The sequence below is a fragment of the Littorina saxatilis genome, linkage group LG5 (genome assembly GCF_037325665.1).
Source record: "Littorina saxatilis isolate snail1 linkage group LG5, US_GU_Lsax_2.0, whole genome shotgun sequence".
NCBI classification, from domain to species: Eukaryota; Metazoa; Mollusca; class Gastropoda; order Littorinimorpha; family Littorinidae; genus Littorina; species Littorina saxatilis.
The window spans coordinates 27,147,654-27,170,478 of NC_090249.1; the positions used below are offsets into that span (position 1 = coordinate 27,147,654).

General features: G+C 41.0%; 1 protein-coding gene across 2 annotated transcripts; it reads right to left on the reverse strand.

Annotated features, from left to right (window-relative positions):
* Positions 1-11,519: 11,519 nt before the first annotated feature.
* Positions 11,520-22,243, reverse strand: LOC138966728 (myosin regulatory light chain 12B-like). 2 transcript variants are annotated; one of them, XM_070339050.1, is made up of 5 exons: positions 22,115-22,243; positions 17,633-17,839; positions 16,374-16,535; positions 13,726-13,793; positions 11,520-13,116 (listed from the first exon to the last, which is right to left on the reverse strand). In XM_070339050.1, exons 2-5 carry the CDS (start codon positions 17,814-17,816, stop codon positions 13,012-13,014), a joined length of 519 nt encoding a protein of 172 aa, XP_070195151.1. In that variant the 5' UTR covers positions 17,817-17,839; positions 22,115-22,243; the 3' UTR covers positions 11,520-13,011. The 2 variants fall into 2 exon arrangements, with proteins under 2 accessions (XP_070195151.1, XP_070195152.1); XM_070339051.1 differs by lacking the exon at positions 22,115-22,243 and adding an exon at positions 21,707-21,864.
* Between the last annotated feature and the right edge of the window lie 582 nt (positions 22,244-22,825).

The window sequence follows — 22,825 nt, forward strand, 5'->3', positions numbered from 1 at the left end:
TTATGAAAGTGACTCATAGTGGGCAAAAGGACAGAGAATCAGGAAGAAGGAGGTGGTGATTGTGGTGGGGGTAGTGGTAAGGAAGGGGGGGGGGGGGAGGGGGCAAAAGAAAAATGGTGTGTGGGGGGGGGGGGGGTACGGGGCACGTGTAAGGAGGTGGAAGGAAATGGTAGGGGGAGGGGTTACGAAGAGGTTGACCGGTTGAGAAGGGGGGGGGGGGGGGTGTGGAGGTAGAAGAAGAAGGTGTGTGTGTGTGTGGGGGTGAGGTTGAAGAACTGAGAGAAGAGGTTGACGGAAGGGAGATCGGGATGTTTGGGGTGGGGTGGAGGGGAGGGGGGGGGATGGTTGTGGAGAAAATAAGAGGTGGGAGGACAGGGAATTTGCCGTGGGTTCCAAATACCACATGTTCTTGTGACATCAGCAGCGTTCACGTTAACCGGTAATTTCCGGTGTTTTACCATATTTGTTTTTTAAATTCCAAATTACCGGAAATGAAATCGTCTACCGTTCATTTCTATCGCTTTTTTGTTTGTTTGTTTGTTATCGCATCAGACACTGTTCCAAAATCAAAGGTATTACTTTTTTATTTCATTTTAGCTGTGCCCAAGTAACCTAGTTTTGGAACATTGTATCTTGAAATCTTTGTGATTCGCGTTTTATAAGCTATCATTTATCATGATTATTATTATGATTATTATTATGATGATGATGATCATGATGATGATGATTATTATTATTCAATATTAGCAGTAGTAGTAGTAGTAGTAGTAGTAGTAGTAGTAGTAGTAGTAGAAGTAGTAGTAGTAGTAGTAGTAGTAGTAGTAGTAGTAGTTTTGTAAATAGAAACCTTCCAGGATTTCTGTTAACTCATAAAAAGTGTATACGACATGCATGAGACAGAAGATAATTAATTTATTGTCCATACAATACAATTTATGCATGAAAAAGGTTTGCTTTTCCCATGTGTAGTTTGATCGAACGATAAAGTCGTCCCATAGCTAACCCCATCTAACACAAATATCAATGCTACCAGTCTCTTCCCAACGAATGTATATATTTTCTTCTTCTTCTGTTTCTCACATACAAAAAAAAATAGAATAGATAAAATAAAATAAAATGAAATAAAATAAAATAACATTGAATAAGATTGAATAACATTTTTTTTTAAATTAAAACGTTTGCTGTGTAAACCTGAAGCGTGTGGGGAATATACGTTTAAACGAAAACATCGATCCAGCGTTTGTTCAGACTTACCTTAATTAAAAGCCCACCTTACAAACCGCCCTACCTGCTTTTTTACCCGTGCTAAGCTGCAGTGAAGGAAAAGGATAACATTGGAAAAATACCCCCCCTCCCCCCCAAAAAAAAAACCCACACACACAAAAAACGAAAACAAAACAATCCAGTTTGAAAGGGCGCACGAAGAAACTGACAGTCTGATTAATGGCAAAAACATTATGTGGACTGAGACCGGTGTTCAGAGTCGTCCAACCGTGTACGTTACCATGGAAACATTCATCAGAAATAAATCTACCCGGGTCATCTGTCGTCAGGACTGTACGTGTCCGCGTGTTGGTTGTGGATGTTGCCGCCGATGCTCTACCTTTTTTGTTTTTTGTTTTACACTTAGTGAGTTTCTTGGGATTAACGAGCTTTGGTTGAACAGTGTTAAAGCTTAAGTCACCGTCATTTTTTCTTATTTTTCTTAAGTGTGTTGGGTCGTAGATGTTGCTGTCGTTGTTCAGGTTTTTACCCTCATGTATGGTGTTCTTGAGACGAAATGCTGTGATGATGAGATTAGTTTCAGTCACTGTCACGGTTTTTTTCTTATTTGTTTTGGCCGTGTTGATCGTACTTGTTGCTGTCGCTGTTCTACCGGCTTTTACCATCATGGATTTCTGGAGACGAAAAAACTTAATTGGGTGATGAGGCATTAAAGTTTGAGTTTCCGCCGTTTTTGTTTTTATTTTCTTCGAGGAAGAGGAAGTTTAAAGGGAACATTGCTCTGACATTAAAATAAGTGAAAAGTTTTACATCAGTGTAGATCAATAAAAAAAAAATCAATAGATAAACAAATGATAAATCAAGAAATAATTAGTTTAAACATCGATCAATTAATAAAATAAATAAATCAGTAAGCATTACCTCATCACAAACATTATTAAATGATCAGCACACATCTGTCCAGGCTATTACATGGAATAAGAGCAGGGGCGGACGAGGGGGGGGGGGGCACAGGGGGCACGTGCCCCCCCCCCCCCGAAAAAAAAAGAAGAAAAAAAAGAAGAAGAAAAAAAAAAGATTTTTCTATGCTGATTCTATGACCATTTCTAAGTTCAAATGGCACCAGATGGCACCATTTTGCTTCTTTGGGCAAATTTTTTTTCCGGGGGGGCATGCCCCCGGACCCCCCTAGCAAATTCGGGCGCTTCGCGCCCATTACATTCACTTTCGATTCAAAGTGCCCCCCCCCCCCCCCCCTTACAAAGCAACTGATCCGCCCCTGAAGAGCATCCAGCAACTTAGACACATCATGTCAAAATTCAACAGCCTGGTAATTGCTTCCTGTGCACAGCAAGGTGTTTTTGCTCATTTATTCCGCAGATTGACATAGGAGTTAATTTTTATCAAGGTATATTGAAAACCTTGCGCGTTTGGTAAAAAAAATTATGTGAGACATAGCGCCGGTTGAATTTCTGCAATGAAAAGATGTACAGATATATTTTTTTTTATTGTATTGTATGGGGAGATTTATATAGCGCTTAACGTTCTCTAAGCGCTTTACATATTAATTTTTGCCGTGTGAGATGGAATTTTTTACACAATATATCACGCATTCACATCGGACAGCAAACCTCAAGCCTATTAGGGCGAGCATTCACCTTTCACGGCCTTTATTCCAAGTCACACGGGTATTTGGTGGACATTTTTATCTATGCCTATTCAATTTTGCCAGGAAAGACCCTTTTGTCAATCGTGGGATCTTTAACGTGCACACCCCAATGTAGTGTACACGAAGGGACCTCGGTTTTTCGTCTCATCCGAAAGACTAGCACTTGAACCCACCACCTAGGTTAGGAAAGGGGGGGGGGGGGGGAGAAAATTGCTAACGCCCTGACCCAGGGTCGAACTCGCAACCTCTCGCTTCCGAGGCAAGTGCGTTTACCACTCGGCCACCCAGACCCTTATCAGACCGCTCAGTGACTAAAGCTTTAACTGGCTCAGCGAACCTGTGTGATAGTTAAGAAAACTGCCGACATCCGACAAACGTGCACAATTAGCATCAAAAGAGATTAATACTAATAAACAAAAGTGTGCACAAGAAGCAGCCATTATGTTGATTGTTGGTATACGTTCTGCCACCATTTTGGGCTCATTTTCACCAGTTTCTTGTATTTTTTTTGCCCAAAACAAAATCATGTCGGTTTCAAACCAACCCAACTTATATATAGCCTGATCATTACATGTTTTGGAATAATACTGTAAACAACAATGTCTGAAAATAGTTGTATAATTTCTTACAGCGTGACCATCAATCTTGACCAGTACCGAAGAAGTAGTCATGTGTATGTGGAGGCGTGGCCTTGTGAAAGCCTGGCGAGGTCTGGCGGATGGTCAAAATCCGGTACAAGCTAAAAAAGGACCGGGCCCTTAAAGCTGTGGTCTATTTATGACTTTCCGGGGCTACGAGGTTGAAAAATAGGGAAACAATCATGTACAGAATTCTGTACAGCAAACGCTACCCGAAACCCCACCTATACGGCGTGTATGACCTTGAGAGCTTCAGTCAACGCTTGAATTTTGCAGGGATAACATCCGGTTTGCTCTCTCAAGACTGATCATATTTTATCTTCAAGAGAGATCAAAGGGAAAAAATAAACGCCCCGGCGAAGTTTCGAACTCTCGACCTCGAGACTTCGTGTCTCATGTCCTAACCACCAGGCTACTGCGCCAATCGAGAAAAAGAAGGAAAAACATTGATATGAACTCATGTTATGTTATTCTTGAAGCAGCATGATTTATATCTCTATCCGCCCATTGTTCAGAAGTGAATACATTTATAACTATTTCTTAGATGTCTGTTTTCAACTGCACAGAGCTTTGGAGAGATTCAATTACTGTTCTTGTCATTTTTCTTGCATGTCGCAGTTGTAAATAGAGATATCGCAGCTATTTGCATGGCGCGAATGTCGTGTAAGATGACTTTGTAAACATGTACTGCGATTCCGTGAAACATGTTTGCAAATAAAGGCAAATTTTAATAGCAATGTTTACGTTTTTGCAACGCATGAATGGTAATTCAAGCGTAGAATGATATAAAATTATCAATTTTTTTATCTTTGAAAACACTGGTGAAGTGGCCTAGCGGTTAAGACATCGGCCCCGACATTTCGAGGCCCCGAGGCCTTGAGTTCGAATCCCTGCCAAGTCGTTTATTTTTTCTGCTCGATCCTTCTCGACAAATATGCTCAGCTCTGAGAGAGCAAACCGGATGTTACCACTGCAAAATTCAAGCGTTGACTGAAGCTCTCAAGGTCATACACGCCGTATAGATGGGGTTTCGGGTAGCGTTTGCTGTACATGATTTTATCCCTATTTTTCAACCTCGTAGCCCCGGAAAGTCATAAATAGACCACAGCTTTAATGATGTCTATAAAGACATCTTCCGGTCATCTCCTTTTACATGTACACCTTGAGTGATCAGCGTGATATATTTCTGCCAAAGATACAATTGTAAGGCATTGTCAGCGTCGTTAAAGGTATCCTGCTTCTCTTTGCTTCGATTCTTTCCAGCCTGGCGGTTTTGTTCCTAAAATATGTTCCATGCTAGGCGGGTTGGTGATGGTGAAAATGCCAAAGGCCTGTGTGTGTGTGTGTGTAAGGGGGAGGGGGAGGCGTGCGTGTGTGTGTGTGTGTGTGTGTGTGGGTTTTTTTTTTTTTTGCTATCGTTTAAATTACACGACCGTGTTTTCATTTTTTAATATCATATCTTTGATCTCCGCATTTGACCTGATCTGGAAAACCCATGTCATTCCGCTAGTTGAGCGCTTTAGTTCCAGGGCAAAATGACATTATTGAATTCCATCTTCCTTTTCCCAGAAGAATTAGAAAAAGAATGGGAAGAAAATTGCGGGACGAAAAGACACCGGGTTTTTTGTGTGTAATGGCGGTCTTCTGGCACAGCTATGACGTCATAGTCCGCACACAAAAAAAAGACGATGGACTATTTTTTGTGCTGCTGATGAAGGCTTTATTACGGATCCAGACCGGAAATAATTAAGAAAAAAACACGAAAAAATATATAAGAAAAACAACTGGGCACGTTGGAGTGCAGATCTTTGTGATGAGACCGTTTATTTAAAAACCCGTTGAAAGGCCATCTATTCCCCTACCATATGAGTTATTTCTAATATGCTGACTGTTAGCAAATGATAACAAGACATGTCGAGAAAAAAGATATCAAGCATGAGCCTTTTAGGCGAATGCTGATATCGTTTGTGAGACATGTCTGTTATCATTTGCTAACAGTCAGCATATTAGAAACTAGATGAATACCCGCTTCGCCGGGAAGAAGTAGAGCCGAATACCCGGCTTCGCCGGGTGTACGCCGGCTTCGCCGGGTGTACGCCGGCTTCGCCGGCGCACCGTACGAAAGAAGAGAGATAAACGCGCAAAACACTGGAGAAGATAAGGAAGAGTTACTGGGAATGGATGTACAGAAAAACCAAAATCGGTTCAGCGCTGCGCGCTGAGAGCACGCACGTGTTCAAAATTTTCCACGATTGTATCAGGGGTCTACCTGAATATGCCCACCAAATTTGAAGCAGATCCATCGAGAACTTTGGCCGTGAATCGTGAACACACAGACAGACAGACAGACACACACAAGCCGTATATAGATATATATAGATAACGGTTTTATTACCGTTTAATTCGACCAAAAGAAATTTCGAAGCAACCCCGCGAATTAGACAGAACAGCCGCAATGTGAACTTGAGCGCTTCTACCTGATTATGCCTGTCAGTCAAAGAATTCTCGTGACCTGAGTCAGCCAATCAGATTAACACACCTGACGTGATGAATATTCACAGGTCAAATGCTTAACAACAATCTCACAAGATAAACCATGTTGAACATGCGTTTCGGTTGCTTCGCTTTTTCTCGTTGAACAGAGAGCGACAGATTTAGAACCGACTCCAGACGGATGGGAAATGACGTAAAGATACATTTGATGTAAAGCGAGTGGCGCAATTTCACCGTTTGATTAATTTTTTCCGAACTTTGATCATTTAGATTTCAAGTGAGCGGTCGGCATTGCACACTCAGACGATGGGCGGTGCCTTGCTGTTCCGTTACGCACCCACCGACAAAACTCGCTTTTCGGAATTTTTTTTAGATAAAGAGAGTATTACCTGACAGCATTTGGTTTAAACAAGTTTATTCAGTAAATTCCATTGGTAATATTACCGCATACATGAAATAAGGAACATGGAGCACAACAAGCTAAGCTTATGAGCGTACTCTTAAAAGCAAATGAAATTTGGCGGACGATTTTAATATAACAAATTTGAAATAATGTCAAAATAATAATGGTAAATTATGGTAGACAAACATGTAACAATAAAAGTGAAAACAAAACCAACAAAAAACAACAAACAAAAAAACCAATGCTAAACTAACAACAGTACTCACACGCGCTCGCACACTCACTCGCACACACACGCATACAATGACTTCCAATCAAACAGACACACAATCAACAACGTCGACAGTTAAAGTCAACAATCAAAAACAATCGAAAACAAAATATTTAGACACGCAGTCTCGCGTGTTAATGTAAAATATAGGGTAAACTAAGGTATCAATCAAGGGTAACTATTTCAAAAATAACTAAAAAAATAACTAAAACAACCAGAGATAATAGAAGAGAAAGTACTGCCACTTGCTCTCTTGAACAACATTTAATGTTCACATGCAAGACAAAGGGTAAAATGCTGACCGCATTAAATTTTGTCGTTTGGCCTGTGGTCTTTTAATACGTGCACAAACTAGGGCAGGCGTGGCACACCTGAAGAGACACGCAGACCAGCTTAAAAGACACGTGAAAATACGTGAACAGTCCTCGTGCGAAAACGTGCACAAATAGCTGGTGGCAAAAGGAAACGAGGCGCCGAGTGAGCAAAGGCAAAGTTGTTTGACACAACGGGTGCAACGGGTACATGTTCATAGGTACATGATTTTATCATCATTTTGTTTTTATCATCGAATCAGGTACAATGTACTTGAGATATATGACATAGTATTTTTTATGGTACGCTATTGTGTGCATACCACAACTCAATTGTACACATTGAGCCATTATCAAAAGAGTACAAAGTGGCGCAGGATGTTTGTTTGTTTTTCACTGCATGTTTTATAAATGTTTAAACTTATCATAAGATGTGCATACCATGGCTTAACTATACTCATGAAACCATCATCAACATAGTGTGTAGTACATAGTACATAGTACATAGAAGCGCAGAATATTTAATATGCAATACTGCATGTTGTATATTATATATATATATTGTATATAGGCTATATTGTGGATACTCGTTTAGTCACTATACATATTCTAAACAATGCATCGCACTATGTGAGGAAACTTGAGACAATGCATCTAGGTTGCCTATATCAAAGCGAGCAGGTTGCGCATGGTGGTCACTCTGGTGACTGCACTACCGCGCTTCACAAAAATTGTCCCATCCCGTACCCACGTCTCCTCGAATTTCTTGTCTTTCTTCAACTTTCTTGCCTTGGCAGCAAGCTCAGAACGCACCTGAGTTAGATCGTCGTTGATGAAGACTTGGGTCGGCGTCCTAGCTGCAGCCCATGCGCGGTCGGGGAGGATCTTCTTAGCATCGGTCTTGGCTAAGGTTTTCTTGCTCCTCATCAGAGCTGACTTGAACCTGTAGGAGGCGAACTTACAAATAATGGCTCTGCTGTAAGTGTCACCTGGTCCCGGTCTCCTCCCAACTCGGTGACTCCTGTCGAGCATGGCGTCGGTGAGCTCGACGCCTACCGCCTTGCCGACAGCCTTGATGACGCTATCAGTATCCTCGCCGTCCAGCTCCGGGACATTGTTGATGCGGATACAGTTCCTCCTGCTGTATTGCTCGAGGTCGTCAACCTTGTCCCGAAGCTGGTCGATCTCGTCGTCCCGCTTCTCCAGCTCACCCCTGTAGCGCGCCACCTCCGCCTTCAGCTCGCCTAGCTCCTTGCGGAACTCGCTGATCACCTGTGCTGCAACTGCTGTCGAGAGGGCCTTCACGAGGTCTGGATCGCTCAGGAAGGTCTGGAGCTTCTCCTTCAGCCGCTGCTCCTCCTGATTGGCCTTGCCCTTGGGATTGGGTGTGCTGGACGCCATGTCGGGGGTGCCGGTGATGATCGTCTCGTCAGGGTCCGGATCACTGAAGCTATCACTGGGACAGACTCGCTTCTCGGGGTCTTGAAGGGGCGAAGCAAGCCGCTTCGACATTGACAGCTTGGTAAAGTCCGGTTCAACAAGTATCACTCAATGTAGACCTACAACTTCAAAATACTTTTTCCCTGCGCCTGTGCCACAAATAACAGCGCAACGCAAGGGTGTGTCTCAAGCGTCATAAACACTAGCACGTGCAATGCATGTTCAACACGAATACGAATACGATGCCGATAACACAGTCCGATATGAAGGTAAAACACACCGTTAATACCAAAGAATGGCCATTATCACACCAACCTGGCAACGCAGACAGCACACATATGAAAAAGTATAGTCCAGACACCTTCACATGCCTACCACACGCCAACACAACACCACATTGCACTGCAACTCAACACAATTCACATTTTCTTGCGAGAGCAAACAACAGACGTCCCTACTCATCCGCCATCTTGGTTTGTTTTTTTTGAAGCATTTGAAGTGTCATTCTTTAGAATAAATCACGCTGATATTGTTGAATTACATTTTTACTTTGTCTTGTTAATTTTTAGCTTGATAAACAAAACGGGTCCCTGCCTGAACGTTATAACATTTATAGGGTCACCTAGAATCCGTCCTGATTGGTCAGAAAGCCATATGGGGCACTGAATTGGTAATAATATAAGCAGTCTGCTTGTTAACGTTCTTAATGTTGTTACTGTATATAACATGTATACAAGAAATTAATAAAAACACGCTTAAACCAATTGGTAATAATATTTTTTTATTTTTTGGGGGGGTCGATTTTAAAGCGGGAACCTTGCTTTTGTGAAATTTATTTCTGGGGGTCTCTTGTGTTGTAGACTGCACAATACAGGCACTGCCTTATGTAAAATCAATATATGTTTATTGAAAGTGGTCGGGGAATAGATGATCTGTCCAATCATATAACGGGTTTTACAATGAACGGCCTCATCAACAAGATCTGCACTGCCTAGTTAAAAAAAAAAACAAGTTATGACGAGTAGTACAGAACGGCAAAAAAAATCGACAGAACAACGTCAACGAAGTATATACTCACCCAAATGAAACTATTGAAGGAAAAATTCTCGCTCTCTCTATCGGCACACACACACACACACACACACACGCGCGCGCACCAACACGAGCGAGAGAAAGAGAGACGGTGACAGAAAGTGAGACAGAAGGACCGACAGAGCCTGAGCCCGGCATCTGTGCAAGTTTCCGGAATCATATCAAAAACATAGACAGACAGACGGACGGACGGATAGACAAACAGACAGATAGACGACTGTGTTGTTAAAACTGTAATCTGTGCATTATACATGTTTTCGATAGGCGCAAAAGTGAACCACAGACAGGCAGACAGAAAGACAGACTAATATAGGCGAAAAGGTGCTTGCCCGTGAATCATCAGTAGGCCCTATTTGGAACCTTCCGTCGCTCATTACTGAGAAGGTAGACAACATTGAAATAAAAGCCCCGTGCGTTTGCCGAGCAGTAAAATTCATTTGCGGTTAAGCTACTGACCTTTTCCAATAACCATTAAAGGAAAAGTTAAAGAGGACGGGGAAGATGACCAGTACAGTCGGAAAAGTTAACTTTTTCTGGGACAAAAGATCAGTTTTTGTGTTCCCTTTCAGACCTTTGATGACGTCTGTTTTGTGGAAAGCATGTGAACACAAGGCTACACACTACGTCATAAATATGTCATTAAGGCTCTGTTTTGGGTTTATCGTAAAGGAAGAGAAATGTAATGTTTATTGTGTGCAGACTTGGAGAAGGTATTCTTGTCCCACCCCCGTGTCACCGCTGTAGCACATAGAAGATATCGGTCATTCTGTCAAAAGTGCAGATTGCTGATTTCACCTGATCACGCACACACCAAAGTAGCGTAGTGCGCCTCTGTTGCAGCTAGCTTTCCGCTGGGAGGAAGCGACCCTAATGTCGGAGCCATGGAGAGACAATACGAAGTAATGAAAATGAAAGAGAACAAAAATCAAAAGTAACATACTTCTTGAACTAAAAATTGTCTTGCAGTGATATGAAAGTGTCCCTTGTGTTGTAAATCCAGAATTTCACCGAGAGTCGGGAAACGCAGTATACCTTCATACTCGCTCCCCCATTTCTTTTACTAGATCCTGTTTTATCAATACAGGTCGAATTTTGCTTTCACTACACTCGTACCATCAGACAGACGAGCACTGAATTAGGACCAATTTTTCCCAATTCAAGTTTTTAGGACAACTTTTCCCCACTGAGACTTGTAGTTAAAGTGGTTGTTGCGGTAGTATTTTGGTGAATGTTCAAGGACGAAAATAAATGACTCATTACCTAACATTGTACTCTAATTTAAAAGAAACAGGATGCTTTCTGTTAAGTCCGGGCACTCTCGCAATTATCGAATCAGTAATTAAAGTGAATTCAGTGCCACAAAGCGCAAATGGGCGAAATTTAAAGGGGCCGTCACCAGAACGTAGCGACTGTTGAGCTTCCGTTTCCTTTTTGAGTGAGCGTGAGTATGTGTGTGTGTGTGTGCGTGTGCGAGTTAGGGAGGGATAGAGAGAGAGACTTGTGTGCGCGCATCTGTCTTGAAATTCAAGGACAACACCTGGGGGAGGGGAGTATACAAAAGTGAGTGTTAGCACTGTATTCATTTCACCACCACAATAACCACATACGATTAAGGGATTTGACAATTTACTGAAAGAAGTTATTGGCATGACCACCGCTGATCAAAAGGAGTGATAAGATTAGAGAGTTAAAAAGAATACTAATCTACTGTATATCAAAGAGGGTAGAAATTATTATTATTATTATTGTGATCATTTTTATGCGCCAAATGTGCCTGAACTTACACACCAAGGTAGGTTAACACTGGTCAGGTCCCTTCAGAACAATTATCCAGGCTGAACTGCACATAAACTGATTTTACTTAAATGTTGCATCCTGTGAAATCAATAACTTTTTGTGACGATTTCTCCAAGTGCCCTGAGACAACCAACAAGCAGGGTTCACAAACACACACCGACTCATTACACACACACAGACATTCATTTTATAAGATGTTTATTTGCAGTTTATATAATAACATGAGTAAATGCACAAAACCTGCTTCTTTTGGGTACACAAAAGACCCAACAGCAACAGATTTGAAGATGAGTCGATGGCAGTTTTTTTATTTTTTATTTTTTTATCTCCAATCAATGTTTGTTGAATAGGTTGACAAATGAAAGTACCAAAACCATTTCTGATAATGCGAATGTGTCTTTAAATAATAATTTTCCTCTACATATCTTTAAACAGCTTCACAAATAATTTTGATTTGGAAACACTTGTTAAAAACACTTGGAGTAATATAAACAGCACCAACAGTCAGTTATGCTCATGTGAAGAAAGGAAAAATTCGGGTCTAAACAACTACTTCCTGAAATGTTGCTAGCTAAGGTTGTGCGTCCTCTAGGCATTCGAGCAGACATGTTTCATCATTGGAAGAAAGGGCATAGCCGATGGTGGGAATATGGGAATGTTAAGTTAAACAAAGAATACAATAGGCAAATACGATCTGAAAGTGACGCCATCTTGAACACTATGCGGGGCTGAGAAAATTTTTAGCTGTGGAAAAAAAGCATGAGTGTGACTGTGAGTGAATGTGTGTATGTAAGAGAGAGAGAGAGAGAGAGAGAGAGAGAGAGAGAGAGAGAGAGAGAGAGAGAGAGAGAGAGAGAGAGAGAGAGAGAGAGAGAGAGAGAGAGAGAGAGAGAGAGAGATCATGACAGCATTCTCATGGGTAACAGCTGCTGACATAAATAAGATGGTAAGAGCTGACGAGTGAAAGAGTACAAAATGATTATAGAAATACACTGTTAAATACCAGTACACAACAATTTGAACAAGGTCAACTTGTGTAGTTGGTCCACACATTTGGTCAGGTATACACTTTACCGTTTGTTGGTCGTGGAGAAATTTAAAGCATTGACAAATTCATTATTTATTAGAAACAATATACATTCATGATAGATACAGAGCACTGTTCTAAACAGGCTCACCACAACTGGATCTGTTAGTTCAAACAGCAAAAGCAGACTTGAGGAAAAGCAAACCCAAACAGTATAATATAGGCAAACAAAATGGTCCCAGGATTAATAAAGAATTTAACACGTGGCATTCAAAAAACACCCATTTTGTAGTAGCCAGGATCTTAGACCCAAAACTGGAATGTCCCATAACAAAAACAATCATCAGAACATTCAAGAAAAAACAAACTTTTTGGGTAAAATTTGTTCTCTCTGCTTTCAGTTTCCAGGAATTACGACAGCTTTTGCAAATGGACAAATTTCAGCTAGTCATACCACAAACATTATGAGCATGCAATTTTTTCCTAAAGTTAATGCCCACTACATTGACTCAAAGGAGCCCTTCCCCAGTGAAAGACACTTATTTTGCATAACGATTACATTTAAGTAAGGTAGAAGCTGCAGCAGCAGACACAAACTTGAGAGGAACGGTAGAAAACATAGCAATGAGTCCCAGATCTGGTAAAACTATGCGTCATCTGCTTCTTTCTTGCCATACTTGAGGATTTTTGTGAACTCATTGTAGTCAAAGTTGCCTCGCTTGATCGGCGCATCTCTGAACATCTCATCCACCTTAAAACACACAGAATGGATGTTTAAAAACAAGCTAATGAACATACAAACAATGAAATACAAACACACACCCAGAACAAACGAACAGGTTGATCAACATCATCAGGCCTAAAATTAAGGGTACACCATAAAAAAAAGTCCAAGTTTTACAAAGGGTAAGGGGTTAGGGTTAGTGACTAACCCTGAACGAAACAAATGAACACACAAATTATTCAACCAAACTTTGTTCACGTCAAATTGGGCGAAAAGCTAGCAGATGATGAGGGAAAGAGAGAGAGAGAGAGAGAAAATAAGAGCGAAACGGGATAACAATAGCATATACACAGAACCGAATAGCCTGGAATGCTATGTTATTTTTCATAGTCCGATTGTTTGATGTCTTTTCAAATTTTTCACAAAGGCACAGTTGGGAAGAGTTCAACAAAATGGGTCAGTGAGGGATACGTCAGCTGGGCAGGTGTCAAAGCATGGCCGGCTCACCAAGACAAGAGAGAGAGAGAGAGAGAGAGAGAGAGAGAAAGAGAGAAAGAGAGAGAGAGAGAGTTGTCGTCAAGCTTGAAAGAGTCAAAAACACACAAACATCAGAGATGGTGAAATATAACCACTTACCTCCTCATCTGTGAATCGGTCACCCATTGTTGTGAGGAGTTCTCTCAACCGATCCTCCTGGATGTGACCTGCACACACACCAAGCAAAGCTCACTAAACCCTGCAACCACCACAACTACCCTCTGATGTCACATAAGACAATGAACTCATCTGACTGATCTTGTGTAAGACGGTCACACATCAGGGATACTGGCTTGGACTGGAAGGCTGGTACGTTGCTCTGCTATGTCTCGTGCCATGCCTTCGACCCATAACTAGCGACGCTGGAAGTTAATTTGTTGCAGTTTTCAGAGTGACTGATTCATCAGGGGTACTGGCTTGGCCTGGAGGCCAGTACATGTACATTGTGCCGTTGTGTCTTAGGTTATGAGTTCAATACTTCATCAGCGCTGAAAGATTTTTTTTCTCATTAAGGAACTTGGCAGCACATACCTCCACATTTAAGAACAGAGATCAAATTCAAGTCTGACCTGCCCTACAAATTTGTTTCTCTTGACCAGGTGCTCAATCACACGCTCAAAGAAGAAAGTGTGGGTGGGAAAAATGCATTTCATGCAGTTCCATAAATACAGTTATGCAGAAGTCTTTATATTTCAGCAACAATCTGAGAAAGGGAGACAATAACACTTCATGGAAGGACACTATTATAAGAAAGGAATGCCAAAAGCTTAAAATGCGCCCTTTTTTCATTAACAACCGTCTTTTCTAAAGTAGCTAACATTAGAAGAAGAATTAAAACAGATGCCATTCACCTTAAGTACGTATTACTTAAGCATGGTAGGAGAGTGAGCTACAAACTGTTGAAGTAATACTTAAAGGCACAGTAAGCCTCCCGTAAACCATCACAGATACGGTCAGGCTTTTACACACAGTACAAACACCCTTTCATTTAAACACTCACCGATTGAGAACATCCTAGGTGCCCTCCGTAAAGAGCGAACAATTTTCAAAGAATTTATTTTTGCGTGGTTTATCTTACCCCTGAGCCATTGTGAACCCGTGTGATCCAGTTTCCCTTTTTCACAATGTAGTCGTCAGTTAGTCATTTGAATGCGACTCGATGTGAGCTTATTTACAATAGCACGTTTTTATGCACGAAACAAACGGCTGTGGTTCACAAGAACTCTAGCGATGGCTTTTGACTGTTGAGAGGAACGGCGATATGCATAAACCGTGTCTGCTACGACCCTTGCGTGACCCTGCTTCCGGGCTTTTCTTTTTTCAAACTTTCACAACTTCGAATTGTACTGATCTTGTCTTGATGAAAAAAGAATTCTTTTATGATTAAAGAATGTTTGTGTAACAAGCTGTCAATTTATTATTTAGATTTTAAAAGTTAGGTCTAGCGCAAAAACGCACCACGGTCCAAAAACTATCGCCAGTTTACATCGATAGAATGAGACCCGAAGGGAAGTAACTCATGTTTGACCTGAGTTCATGATGGGTCCAAAAAGTGTTCGAGACAATCTGCAAAATTAATTTCCACTCTTCTGTTCTCCATTTTTAAGACAATTCACTGTTGTACCATACCACTGGCTCTACCGATTTCAACATAACTGTGTAAGTAAAAACTTTGGTTTAAGACCCTCCAATCTCGCTCTGCATCAAGAATGAATTTTCTCCGACTTTTAACATTGTCGGTAAAATTACCTCCATTTTAAAACTCCATCTCTTTTCAGACATACATAAAATTTAAATAATTGAACATCTTAAAATAGATTTAACACTGTATCATTGTCCTTTCCCACCCTGAGCAAATTTTGTTTGTTTATTTGTTGCTTAACGTCCAGCCGACTACGCAGAGCCATATCAGGACGAGGAAGGGGGGGATGAAGGGGGCCACTTGTCAAGCGATTCCTGTTTACAAAATGCACTAACCCATTACTTGTGTCCCAGCAGGCTTTAGTAAAACTAAATTAATACCTACTGGAAGATTACCAGTTTCCAGTATGTTAAAATAGGCTTAACCTATCTACTGCTGGACTTACATCAGAACACTAACAGATTAAACTATACATGAATCGCGAGACAAGCGGCAAGAGAAGAGATTTTTGGAAAAAATACAGGTGAATGAGCAAGAAGGCAGAAAAAAGAAAAGAATTCATGAAGAAAAAGAGAGCATGACAGGAAAGAGGAACCAAAAATCTACCTAACAGCAAACTAGAAAGCTCCTGCGGTTCCAAAAACAGGAGGGGCTTTTAATTTCATAACCGCAGTGCCCCACTGCGGGACCCTGAGCAAATCCCACGTACACTTGTGTTTTTTGCACGAGAGGGCCTTTACGTTTTCAAGGGAAACTATGACGGCTTACTAGTGCCAAAACCTCATAATTGTAATTATCAAGGGAAAATTACTAATTTTCCCTTGATAATTACCATTTTCACGTGTTTATTACTAATTTTCCTGGAATAATTACTAACTTTCACCTGTTAATTACTAATTTTTAGTTTTGGCTCACTTCCTGACGGATTGCTAGTGCCAAAACTAAAAATTAGTAATTTTCCCGTGAAAATGAGTAACTAACAGGTGAAAACAGTAACTGACAGCGTTAATTAGTAATTATCACGTGATAATGGGTAACCCCAGGTTTTGGCACTAGTAAGCCGTCATAGGAAACAATGCTCAAACATCCCTCCATATCCGCTCACCTTTTCCATCCTCGTCAAAGCAGGAGAAGGCGTTCTTGATGACATCCTCAGGGTCTGTGCCGTTGAGCTTCTCGCCGAACATGGTGAGGAACATTGTGAAGTTGATGGGACCTGGGGCTGCGTTGATCATCTCGTCCAGGTAAGTTTCTGTGGGGTTCTTACCTGACAGGAAAAGAATTAAAAAGTCGTTTTGAATTGGATATACTATGATATTTTACAAAAGGCTGTGCTTTCAGTTATATACTGAAAATGAAAATAACGAATATAAATCTCCTTATTTTTACATTTAGTCAAGTTATGACTAAATGTTTTAACATAGAGGGGGGAATCGAGACGAGGGTCGTGGTGTATGTGTGTGTGTGTGTGTGTGTGTGTGTGTGTGCGTGCGTGCGTTTTTTTGATAGATGTCTTTGATGACGTCATATCCGGCTTTTCGTGAAAGTTGAGGCGGCACTGTCACGCCCTCATTTTTTAACCAAATTGGTTGAAATTTTGGTCAAGTAATATTCGACGAAGCCCGGACTTCGGTATTGCATTTCAGCTTGGTGGCTTAAAATTTAATTAATGACTTTGGTCATTAAAAATCTGAAAATTGTAAAAAAAAATAAAAATTTATAAAACTATCCAAATTTACGTTCATCTTATTTTCCATCATTTGCTGATTCCAAAAACATATAAATATGTTATATTTGGATTAAAAACAAGCTCTGAAAATTAAATATATAAAAATTATTATCAAAATTAAATTTTCGAAATCAATTTAAAAACACTTTCATCTTATTCCTTGTCGGTTCCCGATTCCAAAAATATATAGATATGATATGTTTGGATTGAAAACACGCTCAGAAAGTTAAAACGAAGAGAGGTACAGAAAAGCGTGCTATCCTTCTCAGCGCAACTACTACCCCGCTCTTCTTGTCAATTTCACTGCCTTTGCCATGAGCGGTGGACTGACGATGCTACGAGTATACGGTCTTGCTGCGTTGCATTGCGTTCAGTTTCATTCTGTGAGTTCGACAGCTACTTGACTAAATGTTGTATTTTCGCCTTACGCGACTTGTTTTTTAATTGAAAATGGTCACATTAGCATCAAAACTGAAGACTTCATTGGGCAACACAAGTTTGAAACATAAATGCAATACAGATCCCATTGCTGCAAATAATTCAGTTTCAAGTATATTCTTAAACTGGAACTTAACCAATTGTTCGTATCTAAGTCTTACTTGTACTACAAAGCACAACCACAGTCTAACTCTCACCTAGGGATGCCAGCATGTCTCCCAGATCTTCCCTATCTATAAAGCCATCTCTGTTCTGGTCAATCATGTTGAAGGCTTCCTTGAACTCTTGGATCTGAGCCTGGTCGAACATGGCGAAGACATTGGAAGTCGCACGCTGGGCGCGCTTCTTGGTGGTCTTCTGCTTGGTTTTACGGCTGGACATTTTGATGGTTTTGATTCACACGTCTGAAACAACAATGAAAAATGTGTGTTAAATAGTAAACCTATACCTAGTAAATGTCAACTCAAAAGTATAAACTATAATACAGCTAAATGACAATAATGATATCCTGAGATTGAGAATAAGGGAGAGACAGGAGGCGGAGAAAGAAATGAAGTGAACTATTCCTCAAATTCCTAGTTATTTTCAATCAAAATAACTTAACGTTTTGGAAAAGCACAGGGACCTGTCACCCATGGAGCTTTTCAACGAACGAGCACTGAACAAGAACTGCATTACAAAAAGTCAGGGACAACACCATTTTCAAAATGCACCAGCACTGGGGCCAGGCTAACTCCAATTCAGTAGCGGGGCGACCAACCCCAACCCAGCGGGTCACAGATGGTGGATAGTGAACGACCCTTAGAAGTAGGGATTAGCTGCGAATAAGCTACCAATAGCAAATAAGCAGTCCCGAACCAACTGGCAAATCAAACTTACTCTTACACTATTATTAAACAAGTGTTCTGGTAGTCCTATTTCAGTTGACTGAGTTGTACTTGCAATGTGAGGCACTTCCGATGAGAGGACAACCCAAAATCATGAAACTTTCAGTGACACTGAAAGTACACTTTCTGTTGTCTTCGAGTCTCACTGCATACATCACATGTCTATTATCTTGACCAAAATAAGGTCTCCAAGTCCAATGACAGGCCACCTGTAATGTCCGACACTTTTGGCTAGTCCCAAGGGCGTTCTTTCATCACTGGTACAAGTACAACAGTAGTAAGTAGTGACTGTGGTTTTCTTGCAGCAGTAGTTTACCTAGTTAATTCTAAACTCGTAGTTGTACACAAGCAGAAGTAAGGCTAGCACCAATGGAAGATGTCTGAAGTCTGCGGATGTATCACTATCAACAGCTAAGGGAAGGTTGCCTAATCTGGACCCGCTTCTAGTATGGACCACTTCCGGTTCTGAAAAACTAACACAGTAACAGTGCGAAACACTCAAAATAATTTTATTCACATTTACCCTCTCTGGATCTAGCTTGCACGTGTCAAAACAGTTGGGGGCACACAAACTACAAAACTGCTAGGACTTTTCACTTTTGTACACTTCTGGCAGCGTTCACTCTAAATTTGGCGCTTTTATTTATTTTTCCTCTGTTTTTGTAAAGTCAGTGATCGCGCTAGGTATTTTTCAAACCGGTATGACGTCATGAGCTGGCTACAAGGCTCTCACGAAAATCGGTAAGCTTGCCAAGGCAACCAGTAAAAGACAAACAATGACTTACAATACATTAAATCAATGTTTATCAATGTCAGTGATATGCGGACGTTTTTTCTCCCCCCCCCCCCCTCCCCCCTCAAAGCAACTGTCGCACAACTTGACAGTGACACATCAGCAGCCCCTGTGAGAGAGAGAGAGAGAGAGAGAGAGAGAGAGAGAGAGAGAGAGAGAGAGAGAGAGAGAGAGAGACTTCCGAAATAAAATAGGAAAGCAAATAGTAATCACGCAACTGGAAGACTTACTCACTAGTTACTTACTGTTACAGTTTCACTTTCGCCTCACAATAATCAACTGTATGGAGACAAAGATCTAAGCTGGTGTGAGTACGTGATTTCCCGGTATGATGCTATGTCGGCTATAGTTAGACGCCGTCCCTTATTGTCTTTCAGTTTCTCATAAACTGAAAGATTTTACGATGGACCGGGAACCGAAAGAAATGGCGCGAAATGTCTGATGTCTGTGTGTGTAGATCTTTTTCTCGGCGACAAGAACGATTTCTCCGCTCCCTGACCACCTACATTGCTCAAATAATCTGCTAGCAAATACTTTAGATCTGGCACAATCGTACTGAAAGACATTTCGGAGCTCGCCTCCTTGTTATTTTTGACATCATGTTTGACACCTTGACATCAAGTGTCATCAATGGAGACATAATCGCAACATTGTAGCGCTGTCACAACAAGCCATCCAAATCTCTCTCTCTCTCCTTTTGTAATAAAGTTCTGAGTCTGAGTCTCTCTCTCTCTCTCTCTCTCTCTGTCTCTCTCTCTCTCCCCCTCGTACTGACAAACGATTTTTGTAATTACTACTTTTTTTTTTACCGGTCAAACCAAATAACATGGGTGAAAGCTCTGAAAATCAAATTGACTGAAAATTTTTTGAGGCAGGGGTCCAGGGGCCGCCCAGGCCCTGGCGGGGTACGGGGCAGGGCCCCGTTAGGGGGTCCAGGGGGGCAACGCCCCCCGGCCGAAAACGAATTTTTGCATTATACATTGTGATTTTGTGGCCTTTCCTGGCAAAAAAATACACTTTTTGTCACTATCATGCAGGTCAAAAAAATACCTTCAGATTCTAATGATATGGTAAAAAGGGTAAACAAAATCAAAACAATTCACAGAAGTAATCATTTTTCTTTTGTATCTTTTCACACTTGCATCTTCCAACACAACGACACAATTGATAACAATTAACATTGACAACAGCCAATTACTAAATGAAATAGAAACTGAACAACTGAACAACTGAAATAAAAGTTCGAAATATTTAATTATAAGAAGCAAAAATTGCCAGACAGGCATTGAAATAAATGATGAAACAGAATGTCACACATGCAAACAGCATGATGTAGCACTGCACAAAGTAGCAACTAAGCAGTAACATCTCTTATAGTGCAAAGTTCTCAAGGAAAAGCACTTGAGTTTCAAGCACCAAACTTATCACACACAGTTTTAGTTTCATGAACTCCAACCAGTCCCATCGCCTTTGTTGGCTAGACCAGCATCAATAAGATCTGTCCATGCGTTTTCCGCAGAAATCATGTCACCACTTCGTAATGCCTGCCAAAACGCGAGAACTTTTTTTTTATCGTGATGCAGAGCGAATCCGAAAGCGAAGAAACCTCACCTACGGGGTTTACCGCATAGCAGTTCAAAAACGCGTTCCGCTTAAAAAAAAAAAAAAAAAAAAAAAAAAAAAAAAAAAATTTTTTTTTTTTTTTTTTTTTTAATAAAAATTGCGGATTGACGGAATTTCCGTCAGACTTATTTTCAGATTGACGGATTTCAGTCAATTGACGGGCTACTTTCACCCATGAAATAACAATCGGTACGTCTGACCGACATCCACTTTTTTTTCCGGTATTGGCGAATCTTAACCGGTAAAATACCGGAAATTACCGGTAAACGCGATCCCTGGTAAAGTTTCTTTAGTTTTACATTTTTTTAGTTTTCATTTTTTATGTTGTGCTTCAAATAGTCTTCTCAAAAACCAAAACAAATAAATCTGATTCACATTGTCATTTGAATCAGTCTGACACATACACTGAGTCAGTTAAGTTGTATTATGGTATTTTTAAGTACAGTGGGCTTTTTAGTAATTTTACAATGATTCGCTAACAACTCTTTACGGGTTATTAGGCGCCCAGGAACCTAATAGTAATAACTAATATAGTAGTAGTAGTTAGGGACTGGATTGGTATCCATAAGCCTCACGGCTTTTATCGCGTCCCATCTCATTATCAAATATAGACCATTTGCGAATTGTTTGCACAAAATTTAACTTTTGCTGAATGTTAACCAAAGCTAATTCACTCTAATTAGGCCTGACGATTTACTTAAGAAAGAACAACTACCAAGCACAAAATGAAACTTCTTTGCAAGAAAACAAACTAGTTATCAGCATGAAACTAAAAGTGGTCCATATTACTATTAGGCGATCTTCCCCTATTTTCATATATATATATATGTACCATGAACACAACGCGACAATGACAGCTAATGCACCTGAAAAATTATCCAATTAATAACCAAAACTATGCTGTTAACAGTGAAACTTTCCTCCCTCAGACACTCCCAAATGACCAATGAGCAACATTCCTCACTCACCAACTGGGCGGAAACAAACGCAGAGAGCAGTTTCAAATTTCTGACCGTTTTCAAATTTCAAACCAAAGGTTGATACCTCTACGTAGCTACCCTGCACGAGACAACAATGAGACACAAATTCCTTTCCAATAAAGGTAATATTGTCCAACTGACAAGCCCAGCAAACGTCACATCCGAGGACGGTGAATCATACTGTACTGTGACTGTCTCACTTGTACGACAAGAATGCCGAACTCGGAAGTGAACTGATGGGTCACACTCACAGACGACTGTCAACTTCTTTAGCGCTTAAATCAAATGAGAACTTCCAACCTCCTATAATCTCGAAGACTGATATGTTAAGTATGAATTATGAAGCCCAAAAGAGTCTTGCAAAGCACAAATTTGACACAAACATAAAATACTTACTCGCAATCGACAATCCGGATCTTCCGTACCGTTCTATCAACACTTGACGCATGCGCGCTGTAACCTTCCGTGATGAGCTCGTCAAATATACAAAAATGAAAGTAGGGTATAAAAACAACAACAATGGAGTGGCTAGGGAACCGACAAGTCGGATACAAAGATCCCAGGCTCGGGAACCGGCAGTCACCATGGGCTCTTTCTCGACTATAAACAGTCAAGAAATGCATGTCAGATTTGTGCAAGTGAAGCAAATTCGTTGTGAAATTCCCACAACTGATTGTATCCCCAAAATTCGATTTATTCAAAACGTGCACCGAGTGGACGCGACAACATGAACGTGACTTGAGGAACTCAGTTGAAGTTTTGCGATCCTGCAAATTTCTTGGTTGAGTGGAACATGGAGTCCAAAGTTCGATCACCAGCTACTGCCGGTCAGTGCTTCGAAACTGCCGGTGGGCCGAGGGGGGGGGGGGGGGGGTGAACTTAGTCAGTGTTGTACGACGGTCAGTTAGTTTATGCGGGCGGCGAGACTGATAAACAACTTGAGACCGGCTGGCCGGGCCGTTCCGACTACTTCTATATACACAGGGGGGCATGTTCTCGAGAAATAGACTCTCGATAGTCACCTAGAGACCAAAGATGACATGTTTTGGACAAACAAACAATATGAAATTGAGGCCCGGTGATGAGCGGCCCGCCGCAACGCACACA

Coding starts and splice junctions, on each gene's coding strand:
- LOC138966728 (XM_070339050.1), bottom strand. CDS start 17,816: ATGTCCAGCCGTAAAACCAAGCAGAAGACCACCAAGAAGCGCGCCCAG. Junction 16,536..17,632: donor AGACATGCTGGCATCCCTAG/GTGAGAGTTAGA, acceptor TTTTCCTGTCAG/GTAAGAACCCCACAGAAACT. Junction 13,117..13,725: donor ACCGATTCACAGATGAGGAG/GTAAGTGGTTAT, acceptor GTGTGTTTTAAG/GTGGATGAGATGTTCAGAGA.